Raw genomic sequence first — 25,798 nt, 5'->3', positions numbered from 1 at the left:
AGGGGATGCTGCAACAGTCATAGGTGTGAAAAATGGCCATAACTTTTTTCACTGCCATTGTAACTTTGAACGGTCACTAAACAAACTATTGTAAGTCAAGGACTACCTGTATATTAGCACCAAACAACACTTCTTCCTCATTACTTTTTAGACTATAGTGAGGACACAAACTGCAGCTAAAAATACTTTAATCTTTAACCCCGGCCTATAGCTATAATGAACATATACACATGTTGAGCTAATTTTAAAAGTATGCTGATGTAGAAATCCACAAACAGTTACAGGGAACTAGATACCCCTTAATGTGCATCTAAAGGATTGAGGATTTGCCTCAGAAATTTCAGGAGTTGTTCTTTGAAACTCCATTTACAGATGCTCTGCTTATAGTTCTTTTGAAGTTCCACTTAGCAAGATTCCTTGCTATGGAAATGTACAACTTCATGTATCAAGAGCATTACCTAATGTTTGGAAAGATTACCATTAAAGCATTTATGTTTTCATAAACAAGTCAAAGTCCTTGTAGAAGATCATTCTGCTGTAATATACTGTAGGTAAATTTAGTTTCAAACAAAAATGTTAAAATTTAATATGCTTCAGTATTTTACAGAATAGCTAAAGGGATCCAGTATCAAACTTCATCACTATCAAACAAAATTTGTTTGATTATATGGATTCCAGGAGATCATTAGGATGCTATATAAACTAGAACAAAAAATCAGAAAAACTGAATGGCTGTGTTCATGTATCGTGACTAAGTTTTCTTTGTCGGAGTGGGTAGAGTCTCTGTGGAGAACATGATGATCTCTTCATTTTGAGTACGACAGAATTACTGCTAGCAGTTCGTGAAGGTGTAACTTCCACTTGTGATGTAAGGTTTTTGACATCATTTTTATCCTCTTTTTTAACTTCAGAGTTAAACATGATTTCTTGATGGAGTCTGCATTGTTCCAAAGTTTGTTGTAAAGACAATGCTTTTGAGAAGTCTTCTGCTTTTTCTACAAGGGATGACAGTGACTGGAGATGGCAGGAGAAAAACAAAAACAATTCCAGGTTATTCAAAATGGGCTACTATATCCCAGGAGTACTACAATACCTAAACTGCTTTAATGAAGTTTAGCAATAGTACACTAAACATTAATTCATATGTGCTATGTATTACAAACCTTCCGTAATATCGCTTTGCAATTTCAGTACACATTTAAAAGGACTGAAATTTTGGGAGTTGTAGATTCAAAATATATGTAGATGATACTAAGTACAGCAGACAAATTCTGAATAAATCTATTCAGTTGAAAAATAAGAGACCTCTATTGTCTTTTCTTAAAACAGTTAATGAATCAGGTTTTCACAAGTGTCCTATAATATTGCTTGACAATAAGTTAAAGTTAGGAATTTGTAAATCTATGCATTCCCTGGAAATGGATATTTGGAGAACACCACCAACCACTTACTATCCTGGAAAATACATTTCTGGAAAGACAGACTTTCTAGAACTAATATATCATTGCATTCCAGAGAGCAGTGAAATATTTGGGGACCGGAATGTGTAATTTTTCACAGTTATGTTTCTAGATTATGAATGTTACTAACTTGGACCAGACTTTGTTGTACTTAAAACTGACTATCTTAAGTTAGTTGGAGTTGAGTCATTATGTCAATTAATCAACTAATACAATCTATTTTATCTTTAGAAACCTCACCTTAAATGATTCTCCAGTATGTCTAGACATATTTTTCGTTGAAAGTCTCAGTTCTACCATAGACTGATCTGGAAGAAAAAAGATTCATGTATTCTCTTACAAGATAAACCAAGAAAAACATCAATCTGCTGCATTGTAATGTAAAAGAGGGAGAGAGAGGAAATGATATCGAGATAGTATCATGGGCCATCTACTATTCTAAAGAGGGTATTTTATTCAACATCTAAAAAGAAAAGTTCCAAAATTGTAAAAATACAAATGTTTTGTGGACCATGTTATTTCATTCTGCAATTTACTATCAGTTTATTTTTTGATAAGGAGTCATATACTGTGACATTCAATGCATTAAATATACAATCATTTCTAAAATACATCTGAAACATGCAAAACTAAAAATAAACCCTTTCCCTATCACAGACCAGTATACAACTACTCATCTGATATAGTGAGATTCTAAGAAACTCAGTTAGGGATACTTCATTCAAAATCCATATTCAGCATGCAATTTAATTTACCATTGCTTTAGATTGGTCATATCTCCTTATAATCTAAATCATACAATGTTTCAAAGGGATGACAGAAAAATAGCTAAATAAACTAATCAGAACTCCATGGAAGAAATAAATGATTACAGTGTAAAACAACAGAAAAAACAATAGCAGATTTGTAAATAAATATTGCCTTCCAGGATTTCACAGTCCCTTCCCCCACAAATTTCTAATATGTACAGCTGGGTGGATAATAAAAGCTCTTGTGTATTGCAATTTCATAGTATTTTTTAACAAAGTTAAACAAAGGAGTAAAAATCTTCAAGTTGTTTTTAATTATCCCATTTAGCTTAATATTTAGTTTAAAACCACATTTTAAAAGATTTTCTGATAGAAACTTCTAAAATTAAACTTACACATATATATATTTATACTGTTGTAAACTATTTATCTCCTATTTTTCCAAGGACAAATTTTTCATCACTATTGTATCAAATATCATAAATGCTGATTTCCAGTAAATCAACAGACACGTCTTTTCTTTTTGCAGCTCCTGAACCATAATAATCAGAATTCTGAAAGGGAAATTCCTAGGATTATTTAACCCAAAACTGCATAAACCCTAGATTAATCTATCTGGAAAACACAGTGCTGAATTCTAAACTGTACATCAGTAATAAAGAACAGTAAATAGTAATTGTAATTATAATCTCTATTAAGAGATGATATGAAGTACAGGTAGTCCTTGACTTACGATCGCAAATGAGCAGAGAATTTATGTTGCTAAGTGGGAAATTTTTTTAACTGAGTTTTGTCCCATTTTACGACCTTTTTTGCCACATTTGTTAAGTGAATTACTGTAGTTATTAAATTAGTAACACGGTTATTAAGTGAATCTGGCTTCCCCATTGACTTTGCTTTTCAGAAGTTTGCAAAAGGTGGTCACATGACCCTGGGACACTGCAACCGTCATAAATGTGAACCAGATGTCAAGCATCCAGATGTAAATCACATGACCATGGAGATGCTGCAATTATCATAAGTGTGAAAAATGGTCATAAGTCACTTTTTTCAGTGGTCACTGAATGGTCACTAAATGAACTGTTGTAAGTCAAGGACTACCTGTATGTCCTCATTATAACTGCAAAGCATAATATACATTGAGGTTCTTAATACAATTACATACAAGTCTTGAGGGCACAGTGAACTTTCAAGCTTTCTCTTTATATTTCTTAAAAATCACCCATATGAAATTGTCTACTTCTATACTGCTACTATATGCAATAAATGTATGAGCTAGAGCAGCGTATAGGTCCACCCAAGTCTTCTAAAAACTTCACAATACAATATTTTCCAGGAAGAGGGGAGGAATAATAAAGCAAGTAAATTTCTAAGTTATCTAAGATTTTCCATGTATTTGTGACCTAGGAACAATCTACATGTTAAACAAATACAAAATCACAAAATCAGTTTTGACTAACAAGTAACCTTTCTCAACTCAAACAATTTGGGAAACCACTCTTCAGATAAAGACAAATGGGCACACATTCAAGCAGTGTATCTTGAGCAATGCTCAGCTCTAGGAAGGCAATGGCAAATTACTTCCGAAATCTTGCCAAGAAAACAGTAGGGACTAGTTCAGACAGCCACCAGGAGTCAAAGACATAATCCACTTCCCCCCCCCTGCAATTTTCTTCACCAGCTATACTTGTTTCTTCCTTCTATGGCAGGGGTGTCAAACTCAATTTCATTGAGGGCCACATCAGCATTGCGATTGCCCTCAGGGGGCCGGGTGGGTGTGGCCTACTGGGTGGCCGTGGCTAGAGTGTGTATGGCCTACTGGGTGGGCGTGGCCAGCTCTACATCGTTCACATCAAGGGTGCCTATGGGGGCCTGGGCAGGAGTGGGACAGATCTGAGGGTCTCTGGCAGAAGGAGGGTCTCTGGGCCAGGGCCAAGGCAGTGGGGGCCGTTCCCTCACTGTTTCCAGGATGGCTTCACAGGCCACATGAAACCACTTCGCGGGCCGGATCTGGCCCCCGGGCCTTGTGTTTGACATGTCTGTTCTATGGAATAGTATCTTGCTTATTTTGCAGGAAGACCCTCACTGGGGGTGTGTGTGTGTTTCAGATTTTGAATTCAAAATTTTCATAAGCTGAAAAAACTCACTGCTGTGAGATAAGCAGCCATATCAATTATTCAAAATAAATATATAGACAAATAACCCTATGGCCATACCCAATGCTCACTTTTAGCCCTTTAAACTTTGTTGGTAACTATACGGTGCCCCCTCCAGCCAATATCAACAAAAGCAATTTTTTGCAAATAGTTTTGTGTTAGTAGTACTTTTTGCTTTTTGCAGATACAATTAAAATGTATCTAATAAAAATGTTAAACCTAGAAAAAATATAGTGGAAAGCCTCCAGGACCATGCAGTTCTTTGCATGCTAGCTTTATCGATATTAGGGTGAGGTTTTCTCATATAATGTCTATTTTCACCGTTCTTGTTTCCTTAGTTTCCAGTTTTGCTTTCCCCAGCACCTGTGTGATGCTCCTACTTTTGCTCTTTGAATCTCTTTCCCAAATCTAATTTCTATTTTCCTACTATAACCAGCCATAAGTAAGTGCAATCTAGCTGGGTGACCATGGGCCATTCACTCTTTCTCAGCCCTAGGAAGAAGGAAATGGCAAACCACTTCCAAAATATTGCCCAGAAAACTGCAGAGACTTGTCCAGCTTTTTGCTAGGAGTCAACACTGACTCAGAGGCACATTAAAAAAGGAGTCCAAATATAAAAATAAAAATCTTCACTCTCTTTACATTGCTACCTTTCATATTAGAAAGTCATTGAGCTAAGAACTGTCCTCTTGAACTTTCTAAAACTCTGTGAAAACTAAAAGTATCATAACATTAATAAATTCTTTCTGGATGATTTATGATCAACTTGACTGAACTTGGAAAGTAATTGCCCTTTACTTCTGCACTCCATCTGTAAAATACAGATAATGGGAAGAGTTACAACACACTATATATATTGTAAAATCATTACAAAACAACTGCTTGTAAGTTTTTCTAAAGTCGATTTACCTCATTTGAAAAGAAATTGGATTATTCCCATCAATCTACTCCAATAATCCTTATTTATTTGCCCTGGCAGAATATTACACAATTGTACATCAGAGAAGTATTTAAAAACTTAGATGTTTATACTGCTTCCAAAACATGGGAAATGAAACAAGGAAATGAAAGCTGATAATTCTATCTTTCGTTTCTATTGAACTGTAGTTACTGCACAGGGATAGATGCAAATTCCAGACTGCAAATAAATTCATTCATAATAACTTCAGCGTATTGGTTCATAGTTCATAGTTCCAGTTTCTCACGTGGTCCTTTGAGAAAATTAATTGCCCATTCCCCGGTCTAAGCAGTATGGCCTGGAAAGTGGTAGAATTAAGACCATAAACTTTATATGGCATTCTGTTTTTTTCCTGCAAAGCATTGTACCCAAATTCATAGTTTGTTTTTTTTACCTTAAAGGCATTTTTTTTAGTCAGGGTTCTGTGAGAACTTGAACCTTGGATACATAATGTTAGTGCTCACAGTGATTAGTGGTATTTACACACCCCAACTTAGCTGCTAGCCCAAGACTTTGCTGTACTTTTAACATTAAAAATTATGGATAGTATATAGGCTAAAAGTGAATTTTATTGTGAAGTTTTTCTATTTTTCACAATTGTTACGCAGGGTTTCCAAGACATGAAGATTATTTCAAAGGTTTTTCCAGGGTTAGAAAAGGCTGTCTTATAGACTTTGTAAGATACGCTTTTTTCCCACTAAGAATTCACATCAGATGCATAAAATGTTCCCCCATATTGCCAGATTTTATCTCCTCTCCTCTCTCTCTCTCATTATATCTGTAAGAACAGATAGTTATGGAGTATTTAAAACATATAATTGCTATATTCTATGAAAAGAAATGAAGCACATCATTCAGAAAATTACCTTGAGAAGGTTCAACTTTTATGTCTTGACAGTTCACAACAGGTTGATATCCCTAAGCATACAAAAAAAAATACATTCAAAATCTCTTTCCTTTGTTTGCATTATAAGTCCTGACTGATCATACAGTCACCTTCTGAAGTTGCTGAACTAGGGGTTATTTATGGCAGGTCTTCGTAGTTGCAGCCCCTGCAGTGTCCCCCACGATAATGAGATAACAATTTGGGTGCTTGGGAAATGGCTTGCAATTATGATGTTGCAGCGTCCCACAGCCACAAGATTGTCATTTATGACTTTCACTGCTGGCTTTTGTCAAATAGAATGAATAGGGAAACTGGCAGGAGGTTGTAAATGGCAATCATATGACGACAGGATGCTTTTGATCACTTAGGATTCACATAACAGTGGCAACTGGACTACTGTCATAGTTATAATCACACTGCTTAGTCACAGAGTTCCACTGATAAGAGAGGACTACCTGTATTAATTAGATGAGTTAAATGCTGCTATTACAATATATTTTACATTCTAATCTAAACAATCAAAGTTCTATATTACCTAATTTTACAGCAATTTGGATGACTAATAAAACAGTGCCCCCTACTGCAAGACTTAGGATAAGCTGGATTTCTTATTTAAAAAATACCAACTTCTATAAAAAAATGTATCAGTGATTATAAGTAACTGAACAGCCATCACTGGTTTCCTGAAAATATTTTACAGATATTTTTCTTTTGCTCAAAACCTTTTTTTTTCGCAGTTCTGTATTTTGTAGTTTAATCTTGTTTGAAACAAAATAAATATATATTTTAAGGAAAAGCTGCAAAGCAAGTGTTCTCAAACTCAGACGTATGCAACTTAGTGCCCTGAGAAAGCCAGTAAGACAGAACTGGAATGCGTGTATGCCCCAAAACAAACAGCACATACGCAGAAAGGGGAAAATGCTAGAAGGCACCTATACAATGGCACATATATGTCTTGGCTACAGTTTATAAAAAGAGCAATAATAAGCAGAAGAAAGGTTTTTTTAAAAAAATAATAATTCAGATACTGCAGGACATGCTGCTGCAGAGGACATCACTTGGAGTAGAGTCTGCCAAGTACAGAGATACTGGTCCTGGGACAAGAAGGAAGATCAGGAAGAAAATGCTGGACTGATTTGAAAAAGTGTGGAAAGACCAGGAGGAGACACCGTGATGTATGTTTGGAGATTTAGAAGGAAAATAGTGGAACTATGTGAAATAACGCCTTTTTTTGGTAGCAAAGAGCTGGGGAAAAAAACTCACAGACATTCCGTCTCAATAATTGATAGGGAGGGGAAGAAAAAGTCATAATAGAGTACAAATAAATAGTGAAAGAAAAAGACTTGAGAGGGAGGAGAGTTAACTAGGTTAACATTTATTACTGTATATTCTTATGAACATACTGGTTTGTAAATATTTTCACTTGTGTAATACTAAATCACGCTACTTTATTAGCATAGGAATCACATCCTGCTTACAATCACTCACACCTTTCATATGGATTACTGTAATATGCTCCATATGGGGATGCAAAATGTACTTATGTGCACCCCTTGACTGGGCTATGTTACCCGTCTCCCTGTGGGTTGCTAGAGCATGTGCAGTAGCTGTAATGCTATGGATGGTTGGGATCACCTTGGGTCTGAGTTTTGTGATATGGTTATATATATTTATTGCTTTACATTGTATTTTTGCTACTTTTATATTGTTTTGGACTGATTGTAAACTACCCAGAGTCATGTATTAAAAGGGGTGGCTATATAAAACTGATAAGTGTCCACAATAAAAATCTTTGTAAGTACTGGCTGTATGTGTGTCTATATCATCTCCTATCCTGAACCTCTTTCCAACTAGCATCCTTTCGGAGCTTTAAGTAAGTAAGCATATGCGTTTCCCTGCATCACAATAGTTTATGACAGGTTTTAGTGATCACAATATTACCTCACCTTAGTAATATATTAAACTAGGCTCATAAACTATAATCTGATATTCATGGACATCTGCTATTGTAGTAAACAAAATCATTATCTGATTCTCTCAAAGTAAAGATTTTCATCCAATGACTTAAGAATTCAAATTACTCACCAACAATTTTTGTTGCATTTTAATGCCTTTAACAACATTTATTTGCATTTTTCTAGGATACTGATTACGCTTGGAAGCCACTTTCACAATTAATTCATCAAGCTGATCTTCAAGGAGTTTGATGTCTGTGTCTATTTCACAACAAAAATAGAAATATTTAATATTTGAAAAGTATAGTATGTGGATATATTTTTAACTTCAATTGGCACAGAAAGAATACATGTATCATCATCTTCAGCAAAGATACATGAAAGTATAATGAGAAGGGGAAAGATTTATTACAGTAAAATTTTTATTCATTATTAAAATGAAAATTGTGAAACAAATTTGAATTTATGTTAAATGACAAACTGTACGATAAACCCATAAAAAGCAAACCAACAACAACAAAAAAAAACAAATAATGATTTACTGCAGAAATTATTGCCTAGAAACAGACTAGTTTCTTGACATAAATCAAGAAAAAGAAACAAAGAATCATGTCCAACAAACTGACTGGAACTGTACTCCAAGTAAAAATAAAAATACAGCTACAGGTAATCCTCACTTAATGACCACAATTGGTAATGGAATCTCAGTCACTGAGCAAAGTGGTCGTTAAATGAAACACCCACGTGACTGCTTCATTCAATGACTGCGATGACTGCACTTCCACTTGCAGTTATTAACCTGCCTCCTAGGTTGTTAAACAGATAGAGTGAAAGGACTGCGTTCTGGCAGATGAAATCCATCAGAAGGCAACCCTTTGGCTCTCAAACGTTCCTGCAGCCAGGTATTAAGAAATATAGAATGTTGTGCCAAACTGGCTCTGTAAAATTCATCACTGCTAGTTAAAATAAAATAGCTTTTTTTTAAAAAAAGTCAATAATTCAATTGCAATGAAATTGAAAGGAAATATAATACAACTTTTCCAGAAATGTTCTAACTTTATTCACATCATTTTAAACTAGAGAATCTTATGAATTATAAACTGTCATCCACAAACTATAACAGGCCAACAGATGGCAGTAATAGATCCCTTTAATCTGAGATGACAGGAGAAGAATAGAAATCTTTTTGGCATATAAAGTATATGATCTATTATGTTATGGTCTCCTCACCATAAATGTATCTATAACTAATATTTTTAAACCAAACTAACATTACAAGGAATTGTACTACAACAGGGACTGGGTAAATACAGCAAAATACAGATAGTCCTCGACTTATGACCACAACTGAGCCCAAGATTTCTATTGTTAAGTGAAACATTTGAGTTTTATTTATTATTATTATTATTATTTATTATTTATTTGTTTTATATACCGCCCTTCTCCCGGAGGACTCAGGGCGGTGTACAGAGCAATAAAGTAAGGATACAATAAAGCAATAAAGTAAGAATAATTTTAAACCCCAAATCCATCAGGCCAGGCCGGCTTGTTGGAATAGATAAGTTTTAAGATCACGCCGGAAGGAGCGAAGGTCGGGGGCCATCCGGATTTCAGCTGGTAAGCTGTTCCAAAGGATTGGCGCACCCACCGAGAACGCTCTCCCACTGGGGGTCACCAGCCGACATTCTCTGACCGGTGGCACCCTGAGGAGGCCCTCTCTGTGGGAGCGCACAGGACGGAGGGATGTTGACGCTGGCAGTAGGTGCTCTCGTAGGTAATCTGGACCCACGCCATGTAGGGCTTTGTATGTCATCACTAGCACCTTGAATTTCACCCGGAAGGCAACTGGAAGCCAGTGCAGCTCACGGAGCAGAGGTGTAATATGGGAGTATCGGGAGAACCCCAAAAGAACTCGAGCAGCTGCACTCTGCGCCAGCTGAAGCTTCCGAGTGGTTCTCAAGGGCAGCCCCATGTAAAGAGCGTTGCAGTAGTCAAGACGAGAGGTCACAAGTGCATGGGTGACTGTACGCAAGGCATCCAGGTCCAGATAGGGTCGCAGCTGGCGCACCAGACGAACCTGGGCGAAGGCCCCTCTAGTCACAGCTCCTATTTTACGACCTTTCTTGCCATAGTTGTTAAGTGAATCACTGTAGATGATCAGTTAGTAACCCAGTCGTTAAATGAATCTGGCTTCCCCACTGACTTTGCTTGTCAGGAGGCCGCAAAAGGGGTTCACATGACCTTGGGACACAGCAATGGTAATAAATATGAACCAGCTGCCAAGCATCTGAATTTTGATCACATGATCATGGGAATGCTGCAAAGGTCATAACTGAAAAATGGTCATAAGTCACAGTTTTTGGTGCCACTGTAACGTTGACCAGTCACTAAACGAACTGTTGTAAATCGAGGACTACCTGTAATTATATATAAGATTTTCCAATAGTATTAGTCAAGATTTTGCATATTAACTCTAAGGATGCTTTTAAATAATATACCATTTTGAAGATTTGATGATTCCTGCCATAGCTGCCCATTAACAGTGATATTCTCTTGTACAGCTGTTTCAAAGTTCTGTACAAAATATACAAAAATATAGATATAAATATATAATGTATGAATTCTTAAAAAGATACCAATGCTACATCATTGCCAATGCTACATCACAAAATGGACCAGTAAGGAATGACATCGATAAACAAAACATTGATTAAACAGCATTCTGATAAAGCACATCCATTCAGCAAAACAAGTCCACAATATTTACAAGCACAATGTTCCCATGTTGATAGATAAATTACAAAATAGTTTCCAACATTTGGTGCATTCCAACATTACAGCAGAAAGAAAACCAAGTTCATGGCATCCGGCCCTCTCAATTCCTGGCAAATAGATGGGGAAGAAATGGAGGTAGTGACAGATTTTATTTTCCTGGGCTCCAAGATCACCACAGACAGGGACTGCAGCCAAGAAATTAAAAGTTGCTTGCTTCTGGGGAGGAAAGCCATGGCAAATCTAGACAGCACACTAAAAAGCAGAGACATCACCCTGCCAACAAAAGTGCGTATAGTCAGGGCTATGGTTTTCCCAGTTGCAATGTACGGCTGTGAAAGTTGGACCATAAGAAAAGCTGAGCGCCAAAGAATTGAAGCCTTTGAACTATGGTGCTGGAGAAGACTCCTGCGATTCCCTTGGACTGCAAGGCGATCAATCCTGACTGCTCTTTAGAAGGCCAGATCCTGAAGTTGAAACTCAAATACTTTGGCCACCTAATGAGAAGGAAGGACTCACTGGAGAGGAGCCTAATGCTGAGAAAGGTTGAGGGCAAGAGAAGAAGGGGATGACAGAGAATGAGGTGGCTGGATGGAGTCACTGAAGCAGTAGGCGTGAGCTTAAATGGACTCCAGAAGATGGTAGAGGACAGGAAGGCTTGGAGGAACGTTGTCCATTTTAGCATGATAAACAAGCAGAATGCATAACAATGTACATATAAGAAAGGTCTAACAGGAAAAATACAATTATGGGGAACAAATGCTCATTACAGATACAAGTATTTTCATAAGAAAGACATGTCAAATTCAACTCTATTAATATATAGTCACAAATACCTGAAAAAAACTCTGTGTGTTGTTAAACAGAAAACTCAAGGCAAATTAATGGATGTAATAACTCCACTGCCCTTTCTGAATCAGAGTGGAATGTCCAGTTCAGATTGTACTTCATATATAGAAGGATACTACTAATTTCTGTCAAGGGAATAACTGCAACTTATCTTGTTGTCTACTTTCACAATTAATTATTACCAGTAAAATAAGAGAAAGGAAACTCTGACATGTACTCTAGAGAAAGTACATCCTAACTGGTAGGCAATCTCTAGAACTCAATACTGTAGTGAGAAATTACTTTCTGGATTTCAAAATAGGGTTTTCTTTTTTTAATTTGGGGTGTGTGTGTCTGCATGCAAAGCTAGCAATGGCAGAGGCATTATTAATTTGAAAATCAGTCTTTTCAGATTTTTATGAACTCATTAGATGACCACAATCCAGCCAGTCTTGACTTACAGTATGCAGAGCGTATAAAATTACATTATTTACTATCATAATTACAAAATTTAAACAAACTTACTAAGGAAAGATCACTTAACAGGATTTCCAAGCATAATGTAACAAACACATATCAAACTTTTAGGAAAAAAACCTTGCATGGTAAATACATGTAAATACAGTACACAGCAGCAACTTTTCCTAACAGAATGATCTGCATAGTTTTATCTAATCATTTATTGGCTGTTTTAATGCCAAGGTTTTATTTTAATACTTACAATAAATTTTAAAGTTATTAGTAATTAATTACCAGTCTACCTTAGTTTCTATTGGCTACTTCTGATACAGTTTTTTTTAAAAAAAAATTAAGATCAGTGTCAAAAGTACCAACTTCTACAACAATTTCTGCATTAATTGGGAAATTTCTTCAGGGATGCTCAGCAACCTCCCCCTTGAATCTTTGTTATGTAAATTATATGTTTCTTCTTATGAAAATACTTGTTTCTGTTGCTTCCATATTGTTTTTCAATATTTTTACAACTGATAATTGCTTTTCCTATCTTCACAGAAATCACAAATAAAACGCCTTGGTGTCATACTATATTTAAAAATCAGCAACATTTATGCTGCTTTTATAATTCCTGAGGTTTAAGGGTGAAAAGTGGTTAGGACCGTATCATACAGTACATACCGGTGGGAGAGGGATTGTGAATGCTTATTTTAGAAGTTATACGACAGCTTGTGTGTGCTTCTGACCTCGAAAGATACAAGAATCTGAGATGTCCGTTTTCAGCAATCAATCTTTGAGAACGGTAGAAGAGTTATTTGGGGCCAGTGGTTACTCATCCCCTTACTAAAGACACTCTAGGGCACAGGTAGGCAACCTTGGCTGTTTTATGACTCGTGGACTTCAACTCCCAGAATTCCTGAGCCGGCATGGCTCAGCTTGGAAACCTCTCCCTTTCCCCTCAGCACGGCTGGCTCAGGAATTCTGGGAGTTGAAGTCCACGAGTCATAAAAGAGCCAAAGAATTAAGCCCTATTCAACCAAACAACGCCCCGCAAACAATTCAATATTTATTTAAAGTCTTCCTCTGACAGAAGTAATCTTAATGAGAAGCAATCAGAATAAACCTGCCGCCATCCCTCCTAGCAGCCCAACTCTCACCACGGCCAAGCCATCTCAGTCTGACTCCCCTTACCCAAAGGGCTTCCTCCACAGCCTGTTCCAAGTTCTCGCTGTCAACAGCCTGACCGGCCCCGAGTCTGCGCACGAAAGGTCTGCAATGATCCAGCAACTCGGCCGTCCATCGGCGTGAAAGGCACTGCACTCGGGGCTCCTGACGCGGCAGTGGAGGACAAACTGCCGCATCCCCAGTCAACTGCAGCGCCTCCATTTCGGCTATCATTTCCCGCTCTCTTTCAAAGCCCTCCTTAACTTCCTCCGCAACCCGGAAGTAGAAGTGATCCTCATTTAATGCTTTGCCACCGCGACGGTGAAATCCGGAAATAGGTCCGGGTGGAAACAGCGACTGGGACAACTCTAGTTCTGAGTGCCAGGATGGGAGCGGTGGACTGTCACTGCCATCTCGCGGCGCCCGAATTTCAAAGGGTAAGTGGTTTTGGACTAAGGGGAAAAAATACACCACCAAAATATTTACTAAAACCTCTTATTAAGACATCTTAAACCTTTGCAAAGAATTTGCAAGTTTTCTTCATCGGGAAATACTGTTATTTAAGGATTAGGGAGGAACAAGGTTACTGTTTGATATGGCAATGTCTGCCCGAACTTGCCGTCTGAAATTCATTTATTTATTCAATTTCTATATCCGCCCAGGTCAGTCAATGACTCTGGGCGGCTTACAATTTAAAACGAAAATGATTGTTAGGAGAATCTGAAAATATATATGTTGGTCCTATGGGGGAGGGGTGTAGCGGGGTGGGTGAGAATACGACAGTGATTTCCCCAAAGATTGCAAGCATTTGTGGATCCTCTGGTTATACTATGGTGGCATCTTCCTGACTACTTAAGCATCTCCAATTTAGGACTCATAAGGCTGCAGAAATCTGAATCACGTCTAAATGGATACAGTGAATACAGAAAGCCATAGAAGAATCTGTTCTAACCAAACTATGCCAGCATATCTGGATAAAGACACAGTAGTCAACAATTTGGAAGAGGTCAATCTACATTCCAATACCAAAGAAATAGTTTATTATATTTTCTTTTTTTTCTCCTTTGGGTGTGTTTTTACAATGTTTTTTTTCTTTTTAATGTATTTTTGTATTAAAATTGGTATGTTTTATCTGTTCAGTATAATCCTTAATAAAAATTGTGGGGAGAAAAGAGAAAAGTTAGGCTGTGTTACTCTTTATGGGTAGAATGAAAATCTTGGTCCTTTGCAAATATGCTATGTTTAAACACAATGATTTGTCACCATAATAACATCTTAACCTCTTCCAGGATATTGAACGTGTATTGGAAGATGCAAAAAAGGTTTGTAACATTTTTCCGTTGTTATTTTCCCTTTATCAAAGTGTAAGCATAGTTACATCTGCATTTGTGTTTTGGAACTTAAGCAGATTGACTGTTGAATGTTCAGTTAGACTAAAGTTCAAAACACTGACTGGGTGACATGCAGTTTATTTTAACCACCCTGGTGACTTCAGGCCAGTCATTGTCTCTCTGCCCAATTCAACATGCAAGGTTGTTGTGGGGAAAATTGGAGGAGGAAGGAGTATTGCTATGTTTGCTGCCTTGAGCTGTATATGAAAAAGGATAAAATGTGGATTATTCTTTACAAATAAGACCTCTGTAGTTTGGTACAATGAGTCTGTGAACCTCTGTTTCTCATGCAGTCATTAGATGTTCAATGTACCATAGAAGTATATTTGATTGATTCATATATGCTTTCTTATATGTGGCTTGCTCCCTCTGACAGTACACAGAATTCATATCTGAAAAAAGTTGGCTTAATTTGCAAGTAATCTAGAAAGGACACAGATCTGAATGCTAATATATTCAATGTAAAAATGAAGCCTGATGCTTTTGTTTGTCAAAATAGTAAGATTATATAGGTTCTGAGACAAACAGCCTCAGGAGCCTTTCTTAAAAGTTCTAAAGTTATATTTTATATATTCCAAATATACCGGTATATTATTTGGGATGCAATAAGGTCTCCTGACTTGGATATGAGGTTGGACTAGACTAGAATATCTCCAATGTTCCTTCCAGTCCTTATACTTTTTGGAAAATTGAAAGATGGAGTGCATGGGTGGAAACTGTTGAGGCATGAGACAAATGACCCAAATTGGAACTGGAGCCTAAATTTTATGGTTTAAGGAAGTCTCCAAAAGGAAATATTTTTCCATCTCATCCTTTTTTCAACTATTTTCTTTTCAGCAGAATGAACCTGCAATTCTATGCACAGGTTTTGTGGGACAATCAGAATTGCCATAGAACTAATGTGAGATGCAGAGCTTTCCTTCTGTAAACTTTCTATACACAGGTTACTTTAGATTCAAATCATTGTACCATAATTTAAAACTTACAATTGCATTTAATTTAATATGGGAATATTATTTTTGAATAGATTTACTTTGGAACAGTTTTGTGATTTACTGCTTTAATTCTATGTAATTTATTTCCTATTTCAGTCTAACGTTTTGGCCCTGGTAGTAGTTGCTGAACATTCTGGAGATTTCACAAAAATTATTCAACTTTCAGAAAGGTACTAATGTTTCCAGTCTATACTGGATGAGATGAAAATAGTTACAGTTTAGGATTTAAAGAATTACCCAGTTAGTTACATCCATTTAATGGGATTTTGGAATAAACATCTTCATTTGCACTTTTGTCATTCTTTTTTTTAAATTTCAAAATTAAATTGAACTATGCTGTTCTGTAAATATCTGTGTTCAAAGAAAATGTTACAAACGTATTGAATTTTTGGAGTATTTCTTTGGAGTATTAGATTCACCCACATATCTTACAATGAAATTTTAACAGTCTGATGTAATTTGATATAATGTGCAGGAGAATTTACCAAGAATTCATTTAAGACTAGAGATTAGCACTCAGTTTCACTGAGGGATAAATTGGTTTATTACGGTCCTTGAAGGTGAAGGACAAGCCTTTAAGTAGAGGGAGTGCAACCTCTTTTTATACATTTATGCAAATTGCAATATATATTAAATATTTAATTGGGATATCGCAAAATCTGTGTTAATGAGATCAGAAGGTGGGAAAATGAGAATTAATAACAGTGGCTTTTTTGAGTTGAACAAATGGATCTAAGCCTGTGCCTGTTAACAGGTTATCTTTTTCTAGATGTTATCAAATGCTTGTGCTTTCCAGCACTTCTACTATATCTCAGTAGCTGAGTCAGCGTCCATTTGTATTTTATGGCTCAACAGGGTTTTCTGTTTGGTTAATCTGGCATCATACTTGTTCCTTCATCCATTATTCAGTATATACTGTATGAAACTTGAGATGCCTTCACTCAAGTGTGCTGGAACTGGCTCGCAAGAGCCGCTTGTTAAGTTATCTGGAATTTTGTGTGTTGTTTGAGAGTAGAGCTGAGCCATAATGCCCATTTGTTTTTCAGCTGGCAGTGAGGTATTGTACAGCAGCAGCAATAGAGCCAGCGGAATAAATTCTTAAACATTTATCAGTACACTCCTGCCTAGATTAGTATTATTTCGCACAAAACAAAAAAAGTTGTAGTTGTTTTTAAGTGGTACTCAGACAAGGAATGCATTGAAAATGTAAGAATGAGGAACAGAAAACTGATTCACTTTCTTTTATTTCTTTTATTTGAAGTATTGATTTATTTGACATTAATTTTAGTGATTCAATGTAATGTGCACCTGACTTGTGCCATGCCTTAACAAATGTTTATGTCTAGACATCCAGGATTTATTTTTCCATGCTTGGGCATCCATCCAGTTCAAAGTATTCCAGGTGGATGTGAACGCAGTGTTACTTTAAAGGTGAAATGAAAAAAATTACAATTTTTAAGTTCTATACATTATTAAGTCTACACTGTGTCTTAATTTATTAGATATTTTTCGGTCTTTATTAAATTGTAGTCAGGAGTTCTTTAATCTTACAAGTAAGGAATAAAGTTCAACGAGCAAAAACTTGCCTAAGATCACAGAATAAATCCATTTGAGAATGAGGCAGTTTATTAAAAATCATCAAGATTTCTAAAATCAGTTTGGTTTAATTGAGTCACCATAACAGTGAGATTGATGGCATAAAAATCTAATAAAATAAAATCTAAACACTAGACAAAAAGAAATTCCCTTTTATTATATGGATGTATGAATAAGACATACATATCATAGCTACCATCACAAGAGACTAAACACATAAGAAAATATCTACAGTAGGTACATACATAAAAACACACCATTAAAATGCCCCTTATTGATTTAGTTAGATCAGTTTTATGAGAGACGTTTGCCTAAGTCTTGTTGAGAACATTTATTAATAAAAGTTTAGAATTTCATGTAAATTAAAAAAATAGTTCTAAGACTCTAAGCAACAGGGCACCCTCTCATATCAATATTTTTATAAGGAGAACAAAGGAAGAAGCAATGTTTTCCATTAAAAGTGTAGTATATGAGTACTAAGACATATGGCTTGGTATTGAGATGGGAATGTTCTATAGTGGCCAGGAAGAAGGCTTTGTGAACTTGGTTGATCAGAGAAAAAATCCTCACATATATTTGAAAGTGAAATTCAACCTTTATAAGGCAAGATACACTTTAGCTCCTTGGCTACCTTTTGGTTTCACGCACAATACAGGTAGTCCTTACAACAGTTTATTTAATGACCATTCAGTGTTTTAAAGGCAGTGAAAACAGTGACGTATAACCCTTTTTCACACTTATGGCGGTCACAGCATCCCCATGGTTACGTGATTTACATTCAGATGCTTGACAACTGACTCACGTTTATGATGGTTGCAGTGTCCCAGAGTCATGTGATCCCCTTTTGCGACCTTCTGGCAAGCCACATCAATGGGGAAACCAGATTCACTTAACAACCATGTTACTAATTTAACAGCTGCAATGATTCACTTAACAAATGTGGCCAGAAAAATCATAAAATGGGGCAAAACTCACTTAACAAATTTCTCACTTAACAATATATATTTTAGGCTCAATTGTAGTTGTAAGTTGAGGACTATCTACAAATTTTAATGTAGATTAACATATTCAATATAGCAGTGCTTACAACCTTAGCATCTTTAAGTGTGGACTTCAACTCCCAGAATTCCAGTCAGCATGAAGTTAAGAAACACTGCAGTGTAGTAATGTATATGTTTTGTGCCTATATGCCATAACCTAGATAATGGAATTTTGCCCAAGAATATGCAGAGATAAAAAGCAAAATGTCTATGGTAAGTGAAACAGTGCTATAAACATTAAGTATAAAAACCAGAGTTTTTTTGACAGAAAAGCTGGTGCACATTTAACATCCATCCTGCCTTCCTTAAGAACATAGAAAACATACTGTGTATGTAAGTAGTCCACATGGCCTACTGCAAAGCCCTGTACATGAGACCACCCTTGAAGAGTATATGGAAGCTACAACTGGTGGTCCTGTGAGCAATTTTGGGCGTCCCCATGGTTACTTATGTAACATCTCTGCAACGCGAGCTGCATTGTACACCTGTTTCCTTTCAGGTGCAATTCAAGGTGTTGGTTATTACCATTAAAGCCCTTCATGACATGAGACCAAGTTATCCGAGGAACTGTCTTGTCCCGATTACATTGATTAGTTCCACCTGCTCAAGCAGGCAAGTATGTTATGGATCCTGTCAAAGAATTTTGACTAGCAGGATCCTGGAAGAAAGACTTTTCTGCTATTGTCCCCACCCTTTGGAATATCTTACCCCAAAGGTGAGGCAGCCCCCCCTTCTTCTGGAAGAATATCTTCTGGAAGACTTGGCTCTGCCAACTGGCATAGGAGTCTCAGAGTGATATGAAACTCTGAGGATGGTTGAAGGCTTGAAGGCATCTTATCTCTTTTAACATCTTCATTTTAACCTTCTAATTCTGCTTTTAATCTGTTTTTTAACTATGTTTTTATACAACTGATGTTTTTATTCTAAACTGTCCAGAGTCACTTAGGTGAGATGGGCAGTGTAGAAACTTGAGAGATAGGTAAATAAATAAACAGAAGAGAAATCAAGAGAAACATGAAACTGAGCAGAAGCAAATGTGTACATTTACTTTAATATTCATTTCATTTTGTTAAATCTTTTTGCAGGATCTAGAAGAAGCATTCCCACTCATTGAGCTATATCAGGATCATTTGCTGGCCATTGGAGAGGCAAGTAGAATCATTATATTATTTTATTAGGTCTTTTTCAGATATAATTTTTCCTCTGTCAAAAGCAGTGTGTATCACTTAGAATTAAGCCCTAAAGAGTTGAATGAATTTAGCATCTTGATAAAAGTTTCTAGGACACAACACTGCAATCCAACCTGTGGTGTTTAGATTTAATTTTTGCAGTACACTTATCTGGAATTAAACCCTATTGAGTAAAATGCCCATATAGTATATGTAAGTGGATTTATACAGAATTGTACAGATAGAATGGAAAGTAATATATCAATGTACATTATGTCATGACAAAAACATCCCTGTATGTATAATTGTGTGTGTTTTGGAAAATGTGCATTTGCTGAAATATTTATTGTTTAATCTATGAAAATACATACATATATTTTGAACTGTACAAATATAGAATCATTTAAAATAAATAAAATGTATGTTATATCCCCACTACATATATATGTAGTTGTCATAAATGAGGATATGCATATGTGATGCATAGTATTTACAATATATCTAGGAAATATTTTCAATGTAAATTTGTTTTTCCATGTTGGAAATTACCTTTTGGTCTCACAGAACAGTCATATCTTTTGTTGTAAGCTTCATAAACTATTTACATTTCTGAATAAATGATTAAAGATTGCAAGTGTTTCATAAATAATAATTATTTGATAGATGTAGCTCCTTTTTCACCAGGAGCACATTTCCTCTGTTTTTTCCCCACAATCACAATCCACCTTGTGTTTTTTTTAAATCTCTAGATTGGTTTAGATTTTACTCCCAGATTTGCCAGTAGTGATGAACAGAAGGAAGGGCAACGTCAAGTTTTGATGAAACAAATTCAACTGGCGAAACAACTTGACTTACCTTTGTAGGTTACTTGTTGCAAAAAATATAGCTATTTTTATAATTTAGAGAATTAACTTCTCTTTATGATACTTAATTTCTTTAAATGAACTTATTTTTCTAAAAATCTGATTGCATTTTGCTTAGATCCTGTGGTTATTTCATGTACTGTAATTATAATACAAGGGACGTGGTGGCTCAGTGGGTTAGGACGCTGAGCTTGTCTATCAGAAGGTCGGCAGTTTGGCGGGTCAAATCCCGAGTGCCGCGTAACAGAGTGAGCGCCTGTTACTCGTTCCAGCTTCTGCCAACCTAGCAGTTCGAAAGCACGTAAAAATGCAAGAAGAAAAATAGGGACCACTACGGTGGGAAGGTAACAGCGTTCCGTGCGCCTTTGGCGTCTAGTCATGCCGGCCACATGACCACGGAGACGTCCTTGGACAAGCGCTGGCTCTTCGGCTTTGAAACGGAGATGAGCACTGGCCCCTAGAGTCGGAAACGACTAGCACGCATGTGCGGGGGAACCTTTACCTTTAATTATAATACAACATGTTGCATTATTGTATAATAGTTATATAGTGATTTGAAATGTTTTAAAACATTTTATTATTGTTTTGTACCATCAAATTGTATAATCAACAGTTCAGCAAGACATCATATGGAGATTTTAAAAAAATTCAGGGTGGGAATGATGTTCCATAGGCAAGTGCCGCAGAAAAGAAGGTGCATACATGTTACATGGCATTGTTTCATGGAAGGGACTCTAAGCACACCCTTTCTTGTTACTATGAGTAGTAGTTGCAGAATTCTAGATCTAACAATGAGTGAACTGATAATGCAAGTCACTTGCATGTGAAATGGGTGGCTATACAAACAAGATACATACAAATAAGATGCTATGATAGAGAACAGACTCATCCCCAAATGTTTATTTGTATAAGTGTGATATATTTATTACAACTTTACTATAATAATTACCCTATACTTCAGTCCTAGTACTGTTAATTTAATAGTAAATTAAAATATCTAGCTGAAATCAAAAGCCTAGACATGCTGCAATTTCAGTCATATAGCTGGTGTATCTGACCCTGAAAGTCATGGTAGTTTTGCCAAAATCTCTTGCTGAGTTTTTGTTCTTTTTATTTATTCTAGAAATGTTCATTCCCGCTCAGCTGGAAGGCCAACAATTAACCTCTTAAAGGAACAAGGTATAATTTATTTTACTTGAATGATTTAAGTTTGTTTAGCTTTCTTGTTAAAATATGTGTGCCCCTGATATGGGATCTCATCTCCATGGGGGTCTAAGTCAACTTTTCTTCTCTAGATGTTACATCAAAATTATGAGGAATATGTAACTAAGTAGTTGCTTACTTAACTGCTTTCATTCAAAACTATGCTTTATTATTGGAAGAAGCACAGGCATTTGAAAATCTGGAACAGTTACATTTTAGCAAGATTTGAGTATTGGCAGAATTTGGCAAAATCCAAGGCCCTATTTAGTAGAAGAAACAGGAAGATCCCCAAATCTTGTCACATTTGCCACATTTTGAAATAAATGTGTTTTTAGAGGCTAGTTTGCCATATTTTGATATAATTCATGTAGTATATTATGCAGACTAAAGTGCTAGAGGGGTATGGGTGAGCCGAAAGTCTAAAATTTCGTAACTACCCTAATGAATATGGTACTTATTCTAAAATTAAACATCGCTTCAATGCAGAACACATGATATAAAGTATTTTTTGCAAATGGATCCCCCAAATTGAATACATATTTATTTTTGCCTTTGTATGATTTTTGCAAGAAATTCCTAGACTGTTAGAAACAACTGCATTCTTGAATCACATAAACAGTATGATAGGAACTTATGTGTCTGAATTTCTAGTTTTAATAGCATATCCTTTTGTAAGGAATTTAACAACTTGTGCTTTTGGTTTATTGACATGACAATCAAATTAAGCAATTGTGCAGAAAAATATAGTATGAATATATGAAAAGGGAATACAAGTAATCTCACTCTGCAAGAGGGCATTAATCTGTCTCTCTTGCATTATAATATGGGCTTTGAAACTTTCTTGGTTTGTAGTTGGCTGCTTACGTTACGTTCTGACATAATTCTACTGGTAATGTGACTTCTTTCCCGGCTATTGGGATACTCAGGTGCTGAGAAAGTGTTGCTCCACGCATTTGATGGCAAACCATCTGTAGCAATGGAAGGAGTGAAGGCTGGGTATTTTTTCTCTATCCCTCCTTCAATTACAAGAAGTGAACAGGTAAGGATTAAGGAGCAAAGCCTTGAGCAAAAGTTCTTTATTCATGGCATTGTGTAATACAAACCTAAATACATGTAAACATTTATAAACACACTCCAGGACAGGCTAAAAAAAATGTCTAAATCAATCTTGATTCCTGGCAACTACCTAAACAAGTTCTTAGTTTTCTTGGCAACAATTTTGGAAGTAACTTGCCATTTTTTTCTTCCTAGGGCTGAGAGAGAATGAGTGGCTAAAATTATCCAGCTAGCCCATCTCAAAGGTGGATTAGAACTCATAGTCTGGTCTCTGGCCTGATGTGTTTAACATTTATAGTACATCAAAATAATTGTCAGTTATTAATCAGCTGAAGGATTCATTGCTTAAACAAAAGAAGCAAGGTTTCTCAATGGATCTTGGCCTTTTTCAATTTTTTAAAATTTGAATATACTGAAATAGGGAATAAAAATTGTTTAGGAGTGTATAAGTATATAAAGACAATGTATTCAACATCTGATAAAATGCATATTTCAGTTTATGTGGAAATTGTATAAATTGATTAACAGTCTTTTGTTCGAGTGTTTGCCTTTTCTGCTTAGAAGCTGCAGATGTTAATTCCTTTCTATGATTTCCTTTAAGAAGCAGAAACTTGTGAAACAGCTGCCTCTGGAAAGCATTTGCTTGGAAACTGATTCACCTGCCCTAGGTCCTGAGAAACAGGTCAGGACCCATCAATGATTCTATCTTGTCAGGTTCAGCAATAACACAGTGTAAGAGTAGAATTATATCAGTTTTAAGTCCGTTAAAATGACAAGAGTCTTAAGTGTAAAAGAAAGAGGGAGGTTATCTCAATGAAATAAACTGCAGGTGTTGTTTGCCCAAAACTGGTAGACTGAGTGCTTGAGTATGTCACCTAGGAAATATGGGAATTGTTTCTAGGTTGTGATACTGTCTTTGCACATCTCAAACACTGAGGCTGTACCTTTGCTACTCTGTTACTAGTGTTTGGACTTGGGATATATCCAGGTAGTTTTGTACTTCTTTGCATGTGTGAACATTGTGATAATTGGTGCACAGGATGTGCTTGGCACATTTGCTCAGAAGCAGCAGACTGTTGCAATTTAGTTTTTCCACTCCATGTCTCCTAAGGATTTTGTCTCCTGTGAGACTAGGCTGAAGCTGCCATACCTAAAGATGAAACAGGCAGGTAAGCAAGGTGGACAAAAGCCCAGGAGTCAAAAGATCCCTTAGGGAAGGTAGATAAGAAGGAACTAAGTCATTAAGGAAACAAAAGAAATATGTCACCTGAACCAGAGAAAAGAAATTTAACCTGAGCATGTGGGGAAGCCCTCAAATTTCATCAATAGCAATAACCAGACTTATAAATTAAGAAGGCAAAAGTAGGTATTAGTTTTTCAATCAACAAAGCAAAACAAGCAAGGACTTGGGGAGGTAAAAGGGGTCCTGAAGACTTCCCACTCTTTGAGTCATCTTTGGATCCAGACTTGGTAGCTTCTGTCCCAAGAACCAGTTGTGCCTCAGTGTTCAGTTGAAAGTGGCTTGAGCATACAGTAGCTGTTTTCTAAGCCTTTGTGAGTGTATGACTGAGTGACCATAAGTCATAACTGGGAGCACATGTAACACCCATTATTACTGCCTGTTACCACCTTAGCAGTGAAATTGGTCAAAATGGTGAGTTGGTCACTGGGGTGTGTGTGGGTGTGTGGTTCGGATAATCTGGTCCAGATCCTTGTAGAAAGCTTCTCTGTCTTCACCTGGATTTGTGTGAGTTGATAGCTAGGTGCTGACAGTGGTGACATACAGGGACTTGCTGAGATGAAAGCAGAACTTCATAATCTGTTAATTTATTCCAATTGGTGAGATGTAGTAGAACAGGCAATGTTTAGGGGACCTTTTTTAATCTCCTCCCTCAGGTGAGGGTGTGTAGCACTATTCTAGCAGAGCTTCTCAGATACCTTGGATGCTGCTGGACATCTCTACTGTCTTGGCTACAGAAACAAATGACCCCTGGTCCAAGGGCCATTCCTGTGCAGATTTATGACTACAACTGTCAGTCATCATTTCCACCTGTTCCTTTATCACTCCTGCATTACTCAATGAATTAGGTTTGGACTAAGATTTGCAGATGAGTTGTAAATGAAAAAGAATTGCTCCACAGGAACCTGTTACATAATTTTATAAATGTTTATAAACTTACTTTGTAATTTTCTTTACCATTTTTAAAATGAATTTTATAATCTTATTATTGCATTTCAGGTGAGAAATGAGCCAAAGAATATCTTCATTGCTGCAGAATACATTGCTAAAATAAAAGGAATTTCAGTGGAAGATGTTTTACATGTAACAACACAGAATTCACTGAAGGTTTTTCCTAAGCTGAAAAACTTCCTCAAGACCTAGGTGATGTTCTATAGCATCTGACATTACTTCAGATTATTTAAATATATGTAATTACATAAAATGTATACTATTAAAATATCTTAATAGAAGAGCATATGTGTAGTTCAGAGCTGATCTGTGGAGTCCTTGGTGCTCTCTGAGCTTGGTTGTTTGCAATGTTTTATCACCCAATCAGGGACGCGGTGGCTCAGTGGGTTAGGACGCTGAACTTGTCGATCGGAAGGTCGGCAGTTTGGCGGGTCGAATCCCGAGTGCTGCGTAGCAGAGTGAGCGCCTGTTACTCGTCCCAGCTTCTGCCAACCTAGCAGTTCGAAAGCACGTAAAAATGCAAGTAGAAAAATAGGGACCACTACGGTGGGAAGGTAACAGTGTTCCGTGTGCCTTTGGCATCTAGTCATGCCGGCCACATGACCACGGAGACGTCCTCGGACAAGCGCTGGCTCTTCGGCTTTGAAACGGAGATGAGCACCGGCCCCTAGAGTCGGAAACGACTAGCACGCATGTGCGGGGGAACCTTTACCTTTACCTTTATCACCCAATCATTTAGCATCACTAGTACAAGTGAGTGTGGCTTGCTCCCTGTTTATGCATAGTGGGTTGCCCTGGGGGCATGATGGCTCAGCAATTAAAGATGCTGAGCTTGTTAGCTAGAAAGCTGACAGCATGGGTGCCGCTTGATGGGGTGAGCTCCTGTTACTTTCCCCAACCCCTGCCCTCCTAG

The 25,798-nt window shown here is 36.7% G+C and overlaps 2 protein-coding genes across 8 annotated transcripts; one reads left to right on the top strand and one right to left on the bottom strand.

The window, feature by feature from the left end:
• Nucleotides 1–738: 738 nt before the first annotated feature.
• NSL1 (NSL1 component of MIS12 kinetochore complex) lies at nt 739–13,678 on the bottom strand (the record flags this gene model as incomplete). The annotated part of the gene is made up of 6 exons (XM_081312847.1): nt 739–1,014; nt 1,701–1,768; nt 6,190–6,241; nt 8,295–8,425; nt 10,663–10,738; nt 13,409–13,678. Coding segments are annotated over 6 exons (873 nt in total), but the record flags the coding sequence as incomplete, so codon positions are not given.
• A 60-nt stretch (nt 13,679–13,738) lies between these two features.
• Nucleotides 13,739–25,164, top strand: TATDN3 (TatD DNase domain containing 3). Of its 7 annotated transcripts, none has more exons than XM_081315368.1 (11): nt 13,739–13,818; nt 14,671–14,703; nt 15,864–15,937; nt 17,114–17,198; nt 18,903–19,019; nt 19,489–19,551; nt 20,322–20,431; nt 21,559–21,614; nt 22,565–22,677; nt 23,296–23,376; nt 24,934–25,164. In XM_081315368.1, exons 1-11 carry the CDS (start codon nt 13,768–13,770, stop codon nt 25,075–25,077), a joined length of 927 nt encoding a protein of 308 aa, XP_081171494.1. In that variant the 5' UTR covers nt 13,739–13,767; the 3' UTR covers nt 25,078–25,164. The 7 variants fall into 7 exon arrangements, with proteins under 7 accessions (XP_081171494.1, XP_081171498.1, XP_081171497.1 ...); XM_081315367.1 differs by lacking the exon at nt 13,739–13,818 and adding an exon at nt 14,133–14,387 and having other exon boundaries at nt 23,299–23,376; XM_081315366.1 differs by lacking the exon at nt 13,739–13,818 and adding an exon at nt 14,133–14,387.
• Nucleotides 25,165–25,798: the final 634 nt, after the last annotated feature.

The sequence above is a fragment of the Vipera berus genome, assembly GCF_964194415.1.
Source record: "Vipera berus genome assembly, chromosome: 1".
In the NCBI taxonomy this organism is placed as follows: domain Eukaryota; kingdom Metazoa; phylum Chordata; class Lepidosauria; order Squamata; family Viperidae; genus Vipera; species Vipera berus.
Note: the sequence above shows the minus strand (reverse complement) of the source record. Positions and strands in the feature narration are given on the sequence as shown.